Source organism: Medicago sativa, chromosome 4 (genome assembly GCF_051527215.1).
Source record: "Medicago sativa cultivar Bolivia chromosome 4, Bolivia_mono, whole genome shotgun sequence".
Lineage (NCBI taxonomy): Eukaryota > Viridiplantae > Streptophyta > Magnoliopsida > Fabales > Fabaceae > Medicago > Medicago sativa.
Window position 1 is genome coordinate 7,153,528 of NC_140752.1, and position 22,349 is coordinate 7,175,876.

At 32.2% G+C, this 22,349-nt stretch overlaps 1 protein-coding gene and 1 pseudogene across 1 annotated transcript; one reads left to right on the plus strand and one right to left on the minus strand.

Annotated features, from left to right (window-relative positions):
• Positions 1-430: 430 nt before the first annotated feature.
• LOC146925895 (uncharacterized) lies at positions 431-1,502 on the minus strand (annotated as a pseudogene).
• A 6,910-nt stretch (positions 1,503-8,412) lies between these two features.
• On the plus strand, positions 8,413-9,642 carry LOC146925896 (ethylene-responsive transcription factor ERF084-like). Its single transcript, XM_085708056.1, has one exon. The coding sequence runs from the start codon at positions 8,492-8,494 to the stop codon at positions 9,119-9,121; it is 630 nt and encodes a 209-aa protein (XP_085564182.1). The 5' UTR covers positions 8,413-8,491; the 3' UTR covers positions 9,122-9,642.
• The last annotated feature ends 12,707 nt before the right edge of the window (positions 9,643-22,349 follow it).

The window sequence follows — 22,349 nt, forward strand, 5'->3', positions numbered from 1 at the left end:
AAAGAGAACTTCCTTAAACAAAATTTTATTTTTAAGGGTTAATTGAGTAAATGGTCCCTATAAATATTCAGAATTTTGTTTTTAGTCCCTACAAAATAAAATCACACTTTTTAGTCCCTATAAAATTTTCCATCAACATTTTTAGTCCCTGTAAAATTTTCCATCAGCATTTTTAGTCCATATAAAATTTTTCCATCAGCATTTTTAGTCCCTAAAATGCTTAAGGAAAATGTCACAGGGACTAAAAAGTGTGATTTTATTTTGTAGGGACTAAAAACAAAACTGTGAATATTTATAGGGACTAAAAACTTAATTAACCCTATTTTTAAAAGTTATGAAATTTATGTTGAACTTATCAAGGTAAGCTGAGGATTGAGTTCTATGAAGTGATCATCTTACCACTGTTCTAAGCAGTTTTCTTCTTGTCCATTCAACCAAGTTGGAAATTTATGATTCATAAAAAACATGACATGAATCATCGTTTTGTGGTGCATATGCATCATGTTCCATTTTCATTAAGACATTTAACCATGAAGTTGTTGTAATTAAATTCTTGGTATTATTCCACTCCATTTGATATTGTTCTCATAATGATCACATTTCTTCCATAAGTTCACCATCCACGACTGAATGAGATCATACTTCATTGAGCTTAGTTGTAACCATTGATTTAATGGTATCAACTTCTAATGTTATATCTTCCTTTTTTGATATTACATTAATTGAAGGAGCTTCATGATCACTTGCTAAGGAAAGTGAAAGAAGTTATCATGTTTGAGACGAGTAAGAACAAAATGAAGAGTTATTATTGTTGTTGTTGTTGTTGTTAAGTAAAAAGGTTCCATCTAAATTGTTGAAATTATGTAAACTAAAGTTCAAACCTAAAGTTTGATTTGCAAAGGTAAAATTTGAATTTTCAACCAAATAAGTTGTAGAAAATGATGAAGAAATAGGTTATGCGTGAGAGTTTGAAAGTGAGAGTAAAATATGAGAAAAATAAGAATAGGAAAATCATTTGAAAATTTGTTTATGCATGATATATAAATCCTATGATTCCTCCTATGCTTGAACCTTAAATTTTGCTCAAAGTCATAACTTGAAAACATGTGAAAGTTGGTCAGAAGACACTATTAATGATGATTCTTATTGGTGTTGTTGTCGATGCTTTTGTTGTTGCTCTTTATCACTAGCTTGTTTCCACGCTGCTCTATGAAACTTCAAGGTAGTGACAATTTCTCTTAGAGCATCAACTATATTTAGAACCCTTTTTCGATATGGTTTACTAGTATAAATCCTTCTTCTAACTTGTTTTTTTTTGTGACTTTATTGTATAATTTTGAAATGTTTTCCTAAACTTTTTTTCTGTTATAAAGATACACTATCATCAAAAACTCAATCTTTGGTAAAGTTCACGGTTTCTTTTGGTTTTTTGGTTGTTAATTGTTTCATTAAGGTTGAATATTGTAAGCACTGCGAAGATAAGGGTGTTGTTCTAATTTCATCATAACCCTTTTTTGGTTTATTGATCTATTTTTATGTGGTTATGTATATAACATGTTTGATGTAAATAGAGTCACGAGTTTTTTTTTCTTATACAACGACTTTGAGGCACAAAAAAAGTTTAAAAATATTGAAGATTTAAAGGTACATATGTTGGTTTTTGTATATGAACTTCATTGTTGTTGTAAAGAATATTTAACATTGTTAAGAAATATGGTAGTGTAAAGAATTACAACTAATGAAAATGGAATAGTGACAAGATGAAATTATCATTTATAAATTGAATAGCATTCTTGCCTCTCAAAATTTTAAATGTAACTTTTTGTACAAGTTTGCACTAACACCACCAACTCCTAAGATATTACCCATAAAAAAACGATGGATAGAGTTACCATGATAAATTGACACAAATAATTTGTCTTTCACTATTTATTTTATTGATATAATATAGATAGTTGAAAACAAATGAATGATTTTGATTGATGTCAGCTCAACATAGATAACTATGTCACCTTCTGTTGATAGGTAAATAAGTATTTTCTTTTGTAGTATAGAAAAACAATTTACTGTGGACGTATATTAGTTGTGATTTTTTATCACATTGGCTAGTTGTAGTTAATTGTAGTAAATATATTGTTGTGGGATGAAATTGCAACCAATCAAAGACACTCTCATTTCATAAGAAAACAATGATTTACACGACCTATACATAGGTGAATTGTGTGGTAGATAAATAAATAAATAAATAAATACAACGTAGATAAGGTGCACAAATTCAATCCATCTCTTTGGTACTCCATCCGGTCTGAATTATAAGGAACATTTTACTATTTAAATTCATTGAATAACTAATATATCTAGTTTGAATATAGACCAAGCATAGTTGATATCACTATTAAACTCAAACATTGTTATAATAGATAAAGACATCTTGACACAGGTTATCATTAATATGATAAAATTTACTACATTGTACTTGACACAAGGTAGGGACTTAACATATTATGACAAAGGGTACATTTGAAACACAAAAAAAGGCCATATGATACAAATGATTGTCTACGTTGAAGTTATAACCTTGCCCGATAAACACAAAAAAAGACCATATGATACAAATGATTGTCTACGTTGAAGTTATAACCTTGCCCGATAAATTAAAATAACTAAACAAAATTCAAATGGCTATGACATTACAAAACCAAACATAATGGTCTTAATCAAAATAGATAAACAAGCTTAAATTACATAACAACAATGCTCATAACTTGATGAATCATCCAAGGCAAAATTTGGTTTAGGAAAATTGTTTAGTGCACCAAGCTCGTGCAATATCTTCTTCAACTTAATTTTCAGCTCATTATGATCACCTAGTAACAGACTCATTGTCAATTTCATCCTAGTCACCAACCACAACAATCTTCAATTGGTATATATATTTGATTTTATCATTGCATCATGTTAAATATAAACTCTAACACATAGGTTATAGATAATCTTATATCAATTATAATGAAATGGGATACAATTTTGGACATTAATCGAATATACATGTTTTATATCTTCAAAAGAGCACATCCAATCAACTACAAATTCTTCAACAAGATCCTATATTGTATTGCACATTTTGACAACATTCTAAAGAACGCCAAACAATGTAGATTAAAAATATTTACATGTTTAATAAATTTTTAATATTTAATATTTAAACTTTAAATAATACCACAAAGGCTAGTGAAACTACCCACGTTGATGGTGAATCCATTTGTTTCTGACTCCAATTAATTCTTAACGTCTTTATGTGCACAATCTAATAACGATATCAAGATTTTAATTATTATTTGTCATGGTAAATAATTTTAAAAAAAGTATGTGAAAAATGAATAACCTTTTTATCAACAGTCACACGAGGACAGAGAGAGTGGATTTTTTTTTCCTAGTTCCATGAAAACAATCAATTTTGAACAAAGATTCAATGTGTGGATCAATATATGTTTCAGAAATACATTTATTATTATAGTTGAATGTATAAGCATAATAATTACTAAATATTCACTCTTGATTGTGAAATGGACGAAATACATAGGATGAAATTTGAACTTGATATATCATTACATTAATTTTTGGAAAAAGAGGAAAGTTAGACTTGACGAACTGTGTGTAACAAAATGTGGTATGTGTTAAGTAATGAACTAAATGAATAGATTCAAAATGATCCTAAACCATTTTATTTGCACTGAATTGATTCAAATTGGTCTTTATGAGATTTGAACTTAAAAAATACTTTTGAAATAGTTTAAAACCACACTATAACCTCAACCTTTGTAAAATATGGTTTCCACTTTAAAGTAGGTTCATGTATTTAACAAAGGTTTACACACTCATGTAAAATATGAATGTGTAAGTGTTAATACATCATAAAGTAGAGGGCCTAAGTCTAAACTATTATAACAAATATATCAATATTAAAAACCAACTTTAAGATAGAGCAAAGAAACTACAAAATCAATGTTCAAGAATCAAGAGATACTATTGTAACATAAATGTTCAAGAATCAAGGGACTTAGACCAATAAGTTATCTATTTAAAATTGTTATGCTGATAATTGATTTGTTATGTAAGGTCACATTTTGTTATTTCTAAGACCACAGTTTGTGAGCTGTGAAAAATACTCTATACACCCATTTTGGGACAGCATTTGACAATTCTCTCTCTCTCTCTCTCTCTCTCTCTCTCTCTCTCTCTCTCTCTCTCTCTCTCTCTCTCTCTCTCTCTCTCTCTCTCTCTCTCTCTCTCTCTCTCTCTCTCTCTCTCTCTCTCTATCATACTCTCATTGTGTGTGTTACTCTCGTTTTCTCCTTCTCTTTATTATTTTCTACCAATAGAAAGAGAGAAGAAGATTGTCCCAAAAGTTATCTGAAAATGCTTGTACGGAAATCATTACTCTTTGCATAAATGGTTGAGTGGTATACACTTCATATGCAAGTTGATTAGATTGATATTTTAACTTCTACTTGACAAAGTTTATGAAGACATTTGATAGAAGTTAATTTATGTGGTATGTGTTTGCATTGATTTTCACACGAGTATAATGTTGTTGCATCTATCGTGAAATCAAATTTCACATGAAGAACATTTTTTTTAAAGTAAACATCGTTTTGCAAAAGAACAGTTTAAGCCATTTATCTTTTTTGGTGTGTGTAAAAAAACAAAGTGGTGTTGCTGTGTATTACATCTCTGTTATTTTTTTTTATGATAAAAATGATTATATAAGAAATTGTCCGGCTAGCTTATAAGTTTGCATCATAAGCCATTGTTTGGAAGACCCACAAGGTCGCATAGTTTATGTCAGAAGTGCATTAGCCCAATTTAGTCCTATTATATGTGTCAATCAGCTGAGCCGGGGCACATTAATCCATTTGATATTGTTAGATATGCCTTAAAATCTCGTGTGTATATGAAAATGTTCCAGTTCTTACTATCTCACGACGCGGAAACCCGAAGCATTGCAGGATGTCCAGCCACTGTCTAACTCGCGACATCGGGGGAATGACTTGCATCGCAGAGCGCATGATATTTTTGTTTTCCTAATCGTCATGTTTTAAGGGCTGAACAAACTGTATAAATTCAAGGCTCGGGTTTTGGGTGAGAGAGAGAGAGAGAGAGAGAGAGAGAGAGAGAGAGAGAGATGTGATTCTTGGGGAACCAAAAGAGACTCTTGAGAAATGGTCGGTGCCTTAGAGGCGAGAATGAGACAAACATAAGGTTTACCAAAAGATAAAATCCTTAGGAAATCAAATGTTAAGAGTTGATTCCTTCTGGTATTGAAACTAGGTTTGGGAAACAATTGTAACACCTTAGATAGAGAAATCATTGAGTCTCTTGCCACGTGAAAAGATTCGGGAAAAAAATAGAAATTAAAGTTTGTTCTTAAAGAGTTTGTCAAATGCTAATTTCTTGTAACCCTTGTATCTCTTTGTAAGAAACCCTTTGATAGAGAAGTGGAGAGAAATCTCTCTTAATAAGAAATTCAATTTTTAATTGAAATAACTTTTGATAATATTTTACTTACCTTCTTATCAAATTTAGAAACACCACATCTTTTTTGAAAAATACTTGGACGACATTAGTATTTGGTGATATTAGTGTATTTTAAATGAGAGAGAATGTTAGATTCTTTCAAAAAAAAATGAGAGAGAATGATAGATGAATCATTAAAATAAATTATTCAGATAAGAGAGAGCGATTGATTTAAAAAGAGGTAAAAACAATGTCATCAAAAACATTGTCCCCGTAAGTTTAACTCAGTTAATAGAGATATTACATAATATATATACAAGGGTCGGAGTTCCAACTTCAAAAACTCCATTTATTTTCTAAAAAGGAGAATTTATTCCGATCGACAGATTACTTACAAAAAAAACTAGTGTCATCCCAATACAATCCATCATTTTTCTAAAGGAACCAATGGGGTAATAAAAGATAATATTAAAATACAATTATATTAATTAAAAAAGGGGTAATAATCACTTTGGTCCCTGAATGTGTAATGAGTAATCAAAATAGTCCCTCAATGTATCGAAATTTCATAATAATCCCTGATTGTGCACTTCGTTATTCAAAATAGTCCCTAATGTTAAAATGATTCATTAATATTGTCAGATTAGTCTTTCAATAAAGTGTACAATCATAGACTATTTTGAAATTTTGGTACATTGAAGGACCAAAGTAACTAATTATTACACATTCAGGGAGCAAAGTGACTATTATCCCATTACTCCCTCCGTCCCGGAATAACTGACCCATTTTCTAAAAAAAAGTGTCCCAAAATAACTGACCCATTTCAATTTTCAATACAACTTTTATCATTCCCAATACAATATAACACTAAATAATACTACTTTTATCATTCCCAATACAATATATTCCACTTTCCCCTTTATTTATACACTTTTCTTAATCTGTGTGAAAAACCAAAGTAGGTCAATTATACCGGGACGGAGGTAGTAAAAAATTAGAATTGTTAGCATTGTAAAAAGAAATCATTTATCTCAGCAGCATTATGCGCACTGATTTACGGGTCTGGCATCAGGTGTTTCCCCTATGGTTATTTCAATGTATCTGCACAATGCCTATTAAGCAAAGAAAAAGATTTGTAGTTTTTGTACAATCATATCATCATCACTCATGCATATTGATATAATGCAATGGCTCAGACTTAATATCAGTCAAACAATCTTTTCCTTGACGACATCCTGACGACGCTTCCCTTCACTTCATTGTATCGCATCAATTTATCACTATACACCTACGTACTATACATACATTCATTACTACTATACCACTTGACCTTTGTTGCTTTTTGAAATTTCCACTGTTTGCTCATACCAACAATTAAACTTCTTCATTTTTATTGTTGATTTATCTTCTTTCCATCTCTTTGCAAAGATTTATACATATTGGGAAATGCAGTACTCAAGAGTTGAAATAAAGTTTATTGGTTCGTCATAAGTCAAAATTATTGTTTTTTCTTAATAATAAGTTTAAGTGCTATGTTTATTGCATGTTTGGTTGATAAACACATGGCCGGTTCAAGGGGTTGCCGTTAAAGCAAGTGTTTTAGACCCTCAAATTTTTTAGGCTTTACATTAGGCCATCAAATCTTTTTCGCTTTACATATATTTTTGTGACTCAGATTCTTTAAACATTTTTGCGTCTAACTTGGTGAAATGGAGAGTTGTAAACTTGTAGTTCATCTTGCAAGTTTGATACCAATTTTTTTTTTTTTGTTAACCTTCTAATTCAATGTTCAAACGCGCGATACTCATGTTTAATACTCAACATGCATCAAATAAAATTACACATTTAAGATTTCTAATTTTTATGTTTCTTAGTCAACAAAGTTAAAATACCTCAATTCAAATTCACTTTAAACCTACAAATGCATTAGATCGGCCTTGCGTAAACATGAGAAGTGTTGTCAATATAGTCTTACTCAAGATCATAACAGCACTAATAATGCAACAAATTTCATCAAAACTCTGCGGTTAAACGTGTTTAGATGAGAATTACACTGCTCTTAAATATTTGAATGAAATACATCTATTTTGTTTGACATTTCCCTCCCTGTATCTGAGACAAAAAAATACTAAGATTAATGACCTCCTAAAAAGTTATTCTTCATTTGTTTTGCAGAAAACATGTAATATCTATTTTGATAACTTACCAAGATATTCAGTAAATTAAGATAACTAACCAAATATACATTTTTATTGGTATTAAATACCTATTTTGATATTGCGAAATACACATTTCAGTACTAATATAATTATCAAATACACATTTAATTATATATTTTTATAATTTTGATACATTCAAAAATGAAAATAATTGTTTTAGTTTATGGTTGCATAGAAAAAATGTTGTTTTTTTTTTTCTTTCCTTTTTTGAAGAATTTTAAATTTTGAAATCTTATTATTAAATAAATCCTGCCCCTAGAGAACTTACTTTACGACCTTTGAAAAGGGGTATCCCTACGTAAAGTGAACCAGCCTAGAAAAGACAAACATGTAAATATGAGGGATTACGGTCTTATCGACATTGACAGCAAAATCTACATTTCTTACATACAATAGTCCACTACTCAATTACTCCTACATGGAGTATCTTCCATTTTTTAAAGCAATTACTGGTACTCCCTCCGTCCCGGAATAACTGATCCATTTTCTAAAAAAAAGTATCCCAAAATAACTGACTCATTTCAATTTTCAATACAACTTTCATCATTCCCAATACAATATAACACTAAATAATACTACTTTTATCATTCTCAATACAATATATTTCACTTTCCCCTTTATTTATATACTTTTCTTAATCTGTGTGAAAAACCAAAGTATGTCAATTATACGGGACGGAGGTAGTACTACATATCTTCAACTAAAATCTTGTATATATAGACACACACCTTTTGATATTAGGCACCATAATCACCATGAACATTGAAAGCTTCTCACACGACCCCACAACAACCATAACCACCACCTTAAACCTTCCAAAACACAACCCTTCTCTCGAAGGAATCGCTGCTATTGTCGGAGAACAAATCCTCTTCGGACCCCACCATCACAAAACAACACCTTCAACATGCGTTTCAAACCCTAAAACCCTAACCCTAACAGAACCAACCAAAAGCAACAACACTAACCCTTTAAAGAAAAACTACAGAGGAGTTAGAAAACGACCATGGGGAAGATGGTCAGCTGAAATACGAGACAGAATCGGAAGATGTCGTCACTGGCTAGGAACGTTTGATACGGCGGAAGAGGCGGCGCGTGCTTATGACGCGGCAGCTAGGCGATTGAGAGGTTCTAAGGCAAGAACAAATTTTAAGATACCTTCGGTTTTGCCAATACCTTTATCACCAACTTCATCTTCTTCTTCCTCAGATATGAAAGGTAAGAACAAGAAGAGTGTACGTAATAGTGTTAGGAAGTGTTGTGTTGTTAGTTCTGTGGGAGAGTTGTTCAGTGGTGTGCCTGAAGTTAGAAGAGAAAGAGATAATAATAATAATGATAATGGAAATGTTATTTTTGGTGGTAGAAGCACTGGAATGGTGATGTAGGTTGAACAGTGTCATACTAGGAAGCTCTTTTCTTCAAAGCTTGTGGGGTTTAATTACGTTTTTTTTTATTTTATAAAAGGGTATTATGGGAATTTGGGGGACTAGTAGTCACACATTTGAGACATTGGTAGCTTTTAGATGGTCCAAATTGTGTTTATATCTTAAAATTTAAGTTTAAATTTGGATCGTCTAATTTTGATCGAATGATCATTAACGTTTTGATTGTGTGAATGTGGAAAACTTGAGTTGGGGGAGACGAATGTGTAACGATAGTTAATTTAGGTATGAACTAATATGTCCATGACCATATTATCTACTTAAATGAATGGAAGGATGACTTTGTTTTAGGAAAAAATTATTGTTTGATGTATAATATAATATATTTTTTTCTTCTACTCATGAGTAGAAGGTAAGTTTCTTTTCTTTTTCCTAGATTACTATTCGCTATAGCAACTTCGTCTATGTCATGATCAAGTCAAATTCTCAATCAACTCTAACTATTATTCATGAGGGCTGCTCTATGTACCACCCTTCAACTTTGGTTGCTCCCGTTGTGAATACATTGTATGAAATAAATAATAAATGTATTAGCATGTTTGAATTAACTAAAAGAGATTAGTCATTGTAATTTTGACAAAAAAAACACGCTTTGCAGCTTTCACAAACACTGTATGAATTATTATGCTAACAAAATTGCAATACAAATTGTACTTTAGGCCGCTTTGATCATTTGATTTTGACCATGACACTCTACACTATATGATCACAATGCGATTCCAAAGCATATTGATATTTAAAACTCTGTTATCAAGTAAAGATTTTACTTCCCTCAAAAAAGAAAAAAAGCAAAGATTTTACTCTTAATAGAACACATTGGTGCGTCAGAATTGAGGAGAAAAAACTCTAATGCCTTTTCACCATCTTTGTAACAGATTGAGTGATTTTTTTTCTCTAAGGATATATATTATCAAGAATTGCAGTTGACTCTCCTTGTAGGTTAGAATTTGGATTCTGTAGTTTGTAGTGGCTTATCTGAATTTGGATTCTGGACTTTGTCTAATGTGCACAAACAAAGTAATATTTTATCATATGCACATTTATTTTTCATTAGTGGATCGTTGAATTTCATAATATTTTTTCTATTTATTATTGAGGTTTATTGATCAAATAATATAAAGAACCTTGCGAATGATGCAAAATATACTATATGTTCCTTGTGCGCCATATTAGTCCTATTTGGTTATTTTCACAAACCCTGGTTATTAGTAATTAGTTTGTTGTTTTTGGATTTCCAAACTGTTATATTTAAATTTCCAAATTCTATTATCTATCGAAGTTGTTACTAGGTTGAGTCACGACCAGGTCGCTCTCTTTAAGACGTTTCGTGGCACTGCCCAAAATTGTGCAAGGCAGACTATCAACTACGCCGCCTCCAGGATAAAACAAGTCCAACTACAACTGTGCGGTTAACTACTGCATTGTAGAAAACCGTTCGAGATTTACACCTTCAAATATGGTACTAAGACCACTCTTTAATACTGAAACCACTTTAATATGGTATTGTTACCACTCTGTTATGGTGTTGAGACCACTCAAATATGGTGTTACCACCATTCTAACTTTAATTTCTCCAAAACATCAATATGACACTACGACCACTCAAATATGGTGATACCACCATTTCTCCTCAAATAGAAAAATATTATAATATTTTATATACCGTTAAGATCATTCATTCTTAATTCCGACGGGACATTATTATTCCAAAGAGGGACTATGATCTTAATAGCACTCTTTATCGAAGGGACTTATATTATCGAAGAGACTATGTTTTTAAGACCATTCTTAATTTCGAAGGGACATTTAAACCGATAAGGGACTATGGTCTTAAGAACACTCTTAATTTCGAAGGGACAGAAAAAAAGAGATGAAGAGAAGAAAGACTCGTCAACACAAGTCAAAAAAGGGAGAAGAGAGAAAGAGTTCCCGACAACTCAATGAAACTCTTTGGTGTGATTTTTGAACTAGGTGAGCTCTCCTTTTATAGGGAGAGTTTGTAACTAATTTGGAGAAACTTAAAAATTAAGCAACCCACAGATCAGCTCAAGTAACAAACTAATCAGATAAGTTCAAAAAGAAACAAATCCACTAACAAAGGAAAGATAGGAAATTCAGTTGGATTCTCAATCTTATCACAAACATAAACTAAAATTATGGGGAGTGATATCCATGAATTAAAAATAATAATTACTATTATTTTCATCATTATCGGGTATTTAAAATTAAATACAGCAATTTAAACACTACTAATGTGTGTGTTCTATTTTATGTGGGACCCCCACATTCTATTTTTTTTAATTCATACAACACTAGATCAAAGTTTAATTACTTAGTGTTTAATCTTCCAACCTTCCAATTTCTTTCCAACTTCACACCAATGTTCCAACATAGTTTGAGTTTGACTCTCCTAAGAAATAAAGACTTGTCTAACAAATTTGTGCTTAGAGGTGTAAGTGGACAAAGCAACTTCAATAAATCCAACAAAATCAAATTGCAAAACACTCGTAATTTACGATTTGGTCCAAAAATAGATCCAAATTGTCACAAGCTGACCATTATTTATTGGTTTAGGTGACAAAATTCAATTATAAAGAATGACCGAGTTTCCGATCAACCTATCACTCGATCTAAGTACTTGTAATTTAGGTTTTCCTATAAAAAAAATAGCATTGCTATTTATCTAGAGTGTTTTTATCAAGAATTGATCAAGAAAATGTTTCAACCAATTAAATTTGTTATTTGCCAGAAATCAAGGGAGATATAGTGTGTAATTAAGGAAATTTGTTAGCAAATACACTGTCTTAAAATTTTCTTGATAAAGTTTGTCACTGTATCTATCATTTTCCAAAAAAAATATAAGGAGTGTATGTATTAATCTTACAAAACCTAGCTAGTCCAGAGAAGAGAGGGAGCGGACATTGGCGGATCTATCATAGGGTTATAGGCAAAACATTTTTTCAAAGGAATTTTATAACAAATCTTTAAGAATGAAATGTTAGAGAAAGTTGGTGGTTCACTTGTTTCAACTACCAATTGTTAGAGTACAAACGAACTTGAATTAATAAAATGAGACTAAATAAAACTACTACAACGGTTATTTTAGGTGAATAGTGAGTAACTAATCGCTAATAGTGAGTAACTAATCGTTAATTTTATTAGACAAATTTTTTTATACTATTTTTTAACCACACCAAAAACTTAGTCTAGATCCACCGGTGAGAGAGGGAGCAAAAATGAAAGGAGTACAAACCAACAAAGATGAACCATCGCCCAGAGAAGAATGTGTGGCCAACGGCAGTGGTAATGATTGAGCCCTTTTCTTTCATCTTCTTCCCACTAAATTTTGCGATTGTTTTCAATTATGTTTTCTCTTGTTGCTTATTTTATGAGGAGATGAGGTGGTTCCGACGGGTGGAGGAAGAGAGAGTTTCAAGTCTATTGTGGTGAAGTAGTCAAAAATTTGCCACATTTTTTTACAAGATTTAATCGATGAGCTAGTTTTCTATGGTCAAAAGACCATATATGTATAGTGTCTACACACACACATATGTGTATATATATATAGGTTTTGCTAGAAGCCATCCATTAAGGTGTCTTTTAGCAACCCACACCTCAAGGTGTGATTTTCACTTTTTAGTTATAATTTTGCTAAAAGATACCTTCATAAAAATTAGTTGGTGTCTTTTAGTAAATGCTCATAGAATAACTTGCTAAAAAACACCTTCATGAAATGTGTCTTCTAGTAAAACCCTATATATATATATAGGTGGCCTCTAATATGGATCCCTTTTTTGAAGGACCAACCATGGACCCTTTAAAATTACATGTTGTTGAAGGTCACTTGTTATTTCCTTAGTTTATATAAAAAACAATATTGTTAATTAGGTAATTTACAGTTTTGCCCATCAAAATTTTGTTATTTTTCAGGAGAATCACGGGAGCCTTTTTCCATTTTTCTTTCCATATATCACGTTGAAACACTCACCATCTCACTCCTTGGATTCAAGTGAAACTTCTTTCTTATTTTAATCAGACTCATATTACTTATTCCTTTTCATATGAAAATCGTGATTGGGTTGTTTTGGTGAGGGACAATCTGAACTCAATAACAGATCCGTGGCAGGGAGTAAACGCAAGAAAAGAAACTGAAGATTGATGAAAAAGAGAGAGGAAGATTTAGTTTACATTTAGAATTTTTGTTTGAGAAGTTTTGTTTGAGGCCATTTAGAATTACAATCGATCGATTGTAATTTTTGAAGTGATTCTGAATCGATTTTCCTTCGCACACAACCACAACCATCAATTGTCTCTTTTCTTTTGAAGATTTAGAATTTTTGTTTGAGAAGTTTAAGATTCATAAATGACAATTGATGAAAAAGAGATATGAAGAATGAAGGAAATTGCATCGCAGAAGAAGGAAAGGAAGGAAAGGAATTTACTGAGAAGAGAGATGAAGAGTATGGGTCCAGTATAGTTCTTTTAAATTTTTTTTATTAATATTGATTAAAAAACTTTTTAAATATTATGACCTCTTGTAGCAGGTCATACAAGGAGGTTCATTGGTGGACCTTTTATTAGGGGGTCCATATTAGAGGGCACCATATATATATATATATATATATATATATATATATATATATATATATATATATATATATAAAGGGACATTTTTCTGAAAATAAGTAAAATTAATTTAACATGTTGAGGACAAATACTTCATTGTGTGCATAAATAATTTTATTCACATCAATTGATATATTATAATTTAATTTTTTTAAATTTTATTTTTTTGATTTTGTGTGTGTCCAAATATTTTTATTTGGGTTTGTGTCTAAGCAAGTGTACCTCTCTAAACCTTCGTTCATCATCATTAAGAATCTTGTTTGGTTGGAAGAAGGTTTGAAAAATTAATTACTTGTACTTAATTTATGGTTTGTTTATGTTATATTCCAATTCCATCATTGATCATACGATTGTACAATACTGTGACTTCTATTCCTGGATTTGCATTTGGCAGAGGCAGTGACAGTTGCAGTATGAGAAATGAGAAATACTTTCCAGAACTCGAGAGTTCAAAGGAGAGATGAAGAGCAGTTCAATGCAACGAATTTAGTACTTATTTTATTTTCTTATGGCGCAAATGTCTAGGTTGCACCAACCCTTTTCATAATTATGCTCACGGATATATACCATTATATCTCACTGGATTGAAAAGAGATAATTAAACACATATTGAAAAGCCAAAAAAATAAAAAAATAGTATTGTTAACTTGTGCTCTTAGAACACATGTTAAATTTTTTTAAAAATGAAATATTTTTTAAAATTTTGTGGATTCAATTCATTAAAAAGTTAAAGAATAAATGTAATGCTGCATACATTTCAATAAATTAATTTTATATTTGATTCATTAACTTGCGGCTTACATCACAGGTTAACATTTTCCAAAGAAAAATTATAAAGGAATCAAATTGCACCATAGACTCTTAGCGAAGACGGTTTTTTTTTGGCTAAAATGCATTTTTGGCCCCCTATGTTTGGCTCCGTAGCAATTTTGGCCCCTTATTAAAAAAAATCACTTTCCAGCCCCCTAACTTTACCTTCTTCTGTAATTCATAGGCCCCCTCTGATTTTGACCCAGTCAAAACCCAAGTGCCCATTAGGGGGACGACACGTGGAATTTAATGAATTAAAATAAAAAAAAACTCAGCTAATTATTTACATAATTAAATAAGTAAAAAAAGAAATAAAAAATTTGCAAAAACTCATTAACCCAGCCATTGTATTCATCATCTTCACCTTCAACATCATATTATTCATCCTTCAAACTAATTGTGCTCTTGAAAAAAAGTTGATTTTCTGTCAAAATTAATCAAAACATAACTGGTATTCAAATGCAATCATAACAGTCCTTGGAAAAAGTTGATCTTCTCTCCAATCTGATCAAAACTATTCACTTGGATTAAACAAAATCAAACCTTCTACGGTTGATATCCCTAAATGAAGAGACTGTGGCATGTGGATCCTAGCACTCATTCACTATTCATGGCAATTAATAGACACAACTTATAACATTCATACATTTCATATATTAGATTCAAAGTTAGCTTGATTGGTATTCAATTGCAATCAAAATAGCCTTTTGAAAACAAAATGTTTTTTTTCTCAAAATTAATCAAAACCAAACGCTTGTGATTAAGCAAAATCAAACCTTCCACAAGATCCATCCCAGGATGACGAAATGGAAGCATGTGGATCCAACCGAAGATTCTGAGATGGCAAAACCAAATCCATTGCACAAAATCAGATTCCTTCTCCTCCTCCTCTTTTTGATCATCACCCTCATTCTCAGGTTCAAACAAAATCTTCTCAAAAGCCTTAACCAAACTCTGAACCTTCCCGACCCAATTTGTGTAACATTGTCTCTCACTTCTTCCCTCAATCTCTCTCTACTCCTTTTCACAATCACATTCAAACCCTCTTCTTGTTTTTCAACAACTACACTATCAATTTCAGGGATTTCAGGAGGTAGTTGTGTTGTGTTTCTGGATTTTGAAGGATGAATAATAGGATGTTGAAGGTGAAGATGATAGCTGGGTTTATGAGTTATTGCAATTTTTTTATTTATTTTTTCTTTTTACTTATTTAATTATATAAATAGTTAGCTGGTTTTTTTTTTTATTTTAATTTATTAAATTCCACGTGTCGTCCCCCTAATGGCCACCTGGGTTTTGACCGGGTCAAAATCAGAGGGGGCCTATGAATTGCAAAAGGGGATAAAGTTAGGGGGCTGGAAAATTGCTACGTAGTCAAACATAGGGGGCCAAAAGTGTATTTTAGCCTTTCTTTTTCCACCATATTGATTTCTTGTGCGTAGAATAAGGTGCATGAATGATGAAGGATAAATAAAAATCCTCTACATGTTAGTAACGATTAAATCACAATCCAAATTTACAATAGAAGAGTGTTATATTAACAACCAAAAATCCAACAACTTTGAGCCACACCGCATCATTCCAACGGGCGGTTGAAGCTGACACAGATTTTGAGGTAGCATAAAATGATTAAAAAATTCAATTTATACCAGTTTACCATATCAAAATACGGTGTGGACAATCTCAAGGTTGTTCATATATCATTCCTGTTTACAATAAGATCTTATCAGCCTCAACTTGAGTGAGGAGGACTTTGAAATATAATCTCATCAAAAAGGATTAAAAAAAGGACCTTAGCTACATTGGATCATGTCAAACTAATATGTATCAGTGTATATCAAAATCTATATATATACTTCTATACCGTATGGATTGATTTTTTTTCTTTTCAATTTTACCCTTTATTTAGAGTATTTTATTTAATATGTATTGTTTTATAATATTAATTAAATTATTAATTAAAAAATAGTCAAATTCCATTAAAATAAAAACCACCTCACTACAATAGGAACAATATTATCTATAACAATGTATAAAGAAAATAGGAAATACATGGTTTTAGATTGTCTTTTCATTTCCAATTATATTAATGGATGTATGTGGATCGGTTTGGGTTGAGTTTGGCCAGACCCAAGACCCAAACCATATAATATTATTCCATAATTAAAATAAGAGTTAGTTAGCTGAGTTTGTTGCTTAACTAACAAAGTAACCACTAACCACTATAAGTAAGTTGTAATCACATTTTTCATTCACTTATAAGAATTAGAGAAATGCTAGGGTCACACCCACTAACATTCTCTTTTAACACACCAAATAAGAATTGAACATGTGTCACACTTTTTTATTTCAATTAACTTGAAACCTGTTAAACCATTTAGTGTTGAAAATCATTTATTTTATTTTTAATTATTAAATTAGGTTTTAACTTTTCATCTCCTTTGCTCAATCTCCCAAAAAAAAAAAAAACAACAGAAGCACACCAGAGAAGAGAAAAAAGGCTACCATGTGAAAAACAAAACAGCCAAACAGTCTTCAAAGTCAAACGCAACACACCTCCACGAGGGAAATACTTGTGTGACATTAATGTCACGGTGACATTAAATCTGGGCCACACATTGGGTGACATTAGATGTGTTGTGTGGCCCAGATGCAATGGCAATAACAATGTGTGGCCTAAATGCAATGGCACGGTGACATTAATGTCACCAAAGTGCCACCCCCTCCACGACCACACTAAAACTATCTCCTCACAAGACACTCATAAAATTGAATGGAAAATTTTCACTATGCCCTTTACAGTTGAAGCAAAAACTCAGTATTATGTATGATAGTGAGTATCATGTATGGTGGTATGCATATCTTTAACTGGACAACCAAACCATCAACAAAAAAAATTGTTTTTTTATTATTTAACTCAACATCAATTATTTCAGCATCAATTATATCATTGGTGCTGCAAAAACACCACAATTATAGACCCCAGCGCTAAGGCAATACAGGGACAACCAAAACGGGAAAAAGAAAGACCTTTAAACACAACAACAATTCCTGATGTCATTTCTTCTTCATTTCGGTTCAACCAGAGCTGAGTACGTGCAGGAGAATTTAAACTTTAAGCTTTCTCACTACCAGCGAACACCGTCGTGGAAATTTAAGAAGACCGACCCGTATCTCACTGCCTCTTCTCACCGTCGTACACCAAATTGACCAAATTGAAGAAGACCTGTATCTCACTACCTCTTCTCTCTCTTCTTTTTCTTCTTTTAAATTAAATTATTAAAAAAAATCAAAATGTTTTTTTTTTTGACAAAAAAAATCAAAATGTTTAGAAACAGGTTGAAAGGTTACAATTAATTGAAATAAAAAAGTGTGACACATATCTCATTCTTATTTGGTGTGTTAAAAGAGAGTGTTAGTGGATGTGACGCTAGCATTTCTCAAAGAATTAATACAACACAAATACTTTATATCTCAATTTGATCATCAATTTCTCTTTTCATTATTCTTTACGGATATTGCTTGCATTGCAAGAAACAATAGTTGCGTTAAACAATTGTTATCGAGAGCACTGGTTTGATTATGGGAAACACAAGAGAATATTGTCGGAATCTATCTCTAGGAAATGCGAGGGAAGAGTGTCTAATTTTAAAACGTTCTTGCATAGAAATCATGAATGTGAATGGTGGTGTTCCATTCAATCTTTTGATTCTTGAAGGAAGCAATTGGGAACGTTGGAGTGCCATGATGAAGTCGATATTTGAAGCTCAAGAAGTTCTTAAGGTTGTTCATAATGGATATGGAGAATTAATGGAAAATTCCACAAATGTTCAAATATTAGCGTTGAGAGATTAAAAGAAGAAAAATTGCAAGGCATTGTTCTACATTCAGCAAAAAGTATATACACATCACTTTGAGAAAATTTCAAAGCTACCTCGATCAAAGGAAACTTGCGATATATTAGAAAAGTGCCATGATGGAGGAGAAAAGGTGAGGCAAGTGAAGGTTCAATCACTAATAAGAAAGTAGGAGCCAATGTTAATGGAGGAAGATAAGATAATCAATGATCAGTTCTAAAAACTAATTGTTGCGGTGAATCAAATGAAAGTTTGTGGTGATAATGTATCTGATAAACTTGTTGTTGAAAAGATAATGCGATCTCTGACCTCTAAATTTGATTTCATAGAAATAGCCATTCAAGATTGCAGAACTTCAATATTCTTTGGAAGCACAAGAACTTCTTGTGATTGAAAGAGGAATTGAAAGGTCGGATCGACAAGCATTGCAGGCTCAAATTACCAAGAAGGATGGTAACGATACGAAATCAAAGAAGAAAGGTAAAGGAAAGTTCAAGAATGGAAATTGGTCTAATAATGGCAAGACCATGATTGATGACAAAGTTGAATCATCCAATAAATGAGGAGGTTATGGCAACAATCATGCAAGAGGAAATTTTGGTAAAAGAAAAGTGTAATGCTATAATTATGATAAGTTTGGACATTATACTCATGAGTCAGGACCAAGATTGATGATGAACATTGAACAGTTGGTGGTAAATGATTTTCAGCCACCACAAATAGTAACTCCTTCAAATGTAACTCTTTGATCAACATAAGAAGTTGGTACCACAAATAGTAACTCCTTCAAATGTAACTCTTTGATCAACATAAGAAGTTGGTGTTGAAGTCTATATTGTGAACGAACATAACCTTCAACTGTAGCATCTAGCATATGATAACCATCTAAGTTTAGAAGCTTATGAAACTTAGTTCCAAAAAATTAGTATCTAGCCTGTCAATTTTGAATGCACATAAGAAAACATGTGAAATATGCTTGAGAGAAAAGCAAAGCAAGTTATCATTTGTCTCAAATTTGCCAAAGAGATCAAATACAACACTGGTAGTCTGTAGTTGTACAACTTGATATATGTGGACAGTGGCATTTAACATGGGAAAGGGCAAAAGTTTCCCACCATGGGAAAGTTAAATCAAACCATTAGATTAAGTAAAGAACACATTTTTATCATGGACTCTCAACACCATATCTAACCACCCACCCTCTACAATCCATCTTCTTCTTTGCTTCCACCACCTCATTGGACCTTCTATATTAACAGCTCTGATGTTACCTCCAACACCACACAATAACATAAAATACCCATTTAATTGGATCTATCACTGCTCAACATTATTATACAAACAAAAATAATTGTCGGTGAATTAAGTTCTGGAGTAGCAAATTGACGTCCCTGTTCCTTGAAGGTGAGAAAAACACAAGAAGGGGGGTTGAATTGTGTTTTGAAAAATTCTTCGTTTCTCTTCTAAAAACTGAACACACTGATCAGAAGCTAAGTGAAACAGCTTATGAGGTGATAAACAGAATCTGAACGCAGCGAAATAAAACAGAGAGAGAGAAGAAGAAGAAAGACACAAAGCAATTATACTGGTTCCTTCCACAATCCGGAAGTAGTCCAGTCCCCCTTGCACTTCCAAGGAGATTTCACTAGAATGTAATATCTGATTACAATTGCTCAAGCACACTTCGCAACAGTCTTCCTATGCTCAAGAACACAATCAAGAGACTTCTATGCTCAAGCACAACTGCAAGAGACTTCTAAACAAACAAGATTACAAAGAATAATGTTTGAGATTGAACAGTTGATATACAATCAGAGATGCTCACAATACAATCAGATACAGACTCTAAGACTTAAGAATTTCTAAGACTAGAACTTTGAGAAACAAAAATTCTAAGTGAATGCAGAACAATTTCAGCAGAGGTTTGACACTTTGTAAAAATGTTGAGAGTCTTTTGTTTAGCATTGCCAAATCTCTAAGACTTCACTCCTTTATATAGAGGTGTGAAAGAGACGTTGTGAAATTGCCAGCACATCAAAGAGTCATTGTTGAAGCTTGATCTTTAACCAATGATCTTTTGCCTGATTTGGTTGTTGTCCTATGAAGAACCAATTTGAAATCCATTCCCATTGTGAAGGAACATCTTTGCAGGCATAACTGTTATTCTGGAGCTGTTTTCTTGTCTTGTAGCGTGAACACAAAACAGAGTAGTGGAGAAGGTGGTTGTATAGTTCGTACAAAGTACAATGTCAACACATTTTGAAGATAAGCTTCCAAATCCTTCAAATCTTCACCAAAGTGACCGTTGCAAGGTTCCACTAGCCTTCTGCATTGTTTTCGAATCCAATAGACAACTTTTGAAGTGTTGATCCTTGAATCTTCAGCTTGTGGTGATGATCAGCTTCTGATGAGCTTCAACTTCTGATGAAGTCGCTTCTGAACTATCCGCTTCTGATGACTATCAGCTTCTGATGACTTTCTGATGACTTTCTGATGACTTTCAGCTTCTGATGACTTTCAGCTTCTGATGACTATCAGCTTCTGATGACGTCATCATTCTTCTGATGCAGTTCTTCAGATGCTTTCAAACTTCTTTTTCTTGATTCCTTAGCTCTCTTTTTGTTCTTCAGAACCTTTATATGATGTAAATTTTTAACTGTGGTCCTGTACACTTGAACAAATAATAGCTTGTCCAATTTACAATTTTTAATACCTTGTTATCATCAAAACTCTTTAAGGTTCATTGTTAAACACATTTTGTTCCAACAATCTCCCCCTTTTTGATGATGACAAACAATAGTATTTAAAAATTGATCAATTGTTGTTAATCTAATTAACAAGTTGACTTTAGGGTTCTGAGGTTTGTAAGCTTTAACTCCCCCTGAGTCTGATAGTCTTTAAGGTGAGGTTTGTAAGCTCCCCCTAAATTCTATCCAGGTTAATTAAATTCATTGAGCGCACAATAAAAATATCAGAGCTTAAATAAAATGAGAAGGAGTTTAAATAAAATGAGAAGGAGTAGATTATAGATAAGAAGAATGGTCCATTTAATTTTATTTGAAATTTGATACTCCTTCTTTCGTTCATAGCTTATACCTTTCAGGTAAAAATGATAGAAGTTTTTCAAAGTATTTTTCAAATATCATTAATGGGGCTCAGAGCCTTTAAATACTATCACATATACTTCCCCTTTTGTCATTAGCAAAAAGAAATTAAGCATTAAGACAAAAAGACATTGAGAAAAAAAAACTCAAACATGAAGAGAGTATAACTATAAACAGAACCTATAATCTTATCAAAATATAATCAGAGCACAATAGAGTGAGTTAAAAAAAATATATATAAACAAAAATGTCAGAGCACAGTGTATCAAAGCAAAATATTAGTTGAACAACATTCAGAAGCAGGAATAAAATGAAGTAAATCAGAGCAAAGTAAATCAAAGCAATATATGTCAGAGCATACTCATTCATTTCAATAATATTCAGAAACAGTAAAAGATGTTCAGAAGCAAAACAACAAAAACAATCAACTAAGGTGTGCAACTAAGGTTTGGTTTGTTGTTGTTGTTGCATCATGTTCATCATCTTCTCCATTTGCTCAGCTTGCTTCTTCACTATTTCTTCAAGTGCCAGTTGCCTCTGAAGAAGAGCATCTTCCCTTGCCTTTGATTCCTCCTGTTACCTTGCTAGTTTCTGCTTCAGCAACTTGAACATTCTTGCTTCCCTTGTCACATAGTCTGCTTCTGAGTAGAAAGGCTCATTTGTCAGAAGCAGCTTTGGACCTCTAGCTTGTTTAGCTGATTGAGAATTCTTAAAGAATCTCCTGACAGTAGCAGCTTTGGTCCTGATGCACTTGTTGCTCACAGCTTCTAACAA

Coding starts and splice junctions, on each gene's coding strand:
- LOC146925896 (XM_085708056.1), top strand. CDS start 8,492: ATGAACATTGAAAGCTTCTCACACGACCCCACAACAACCATAACCACC.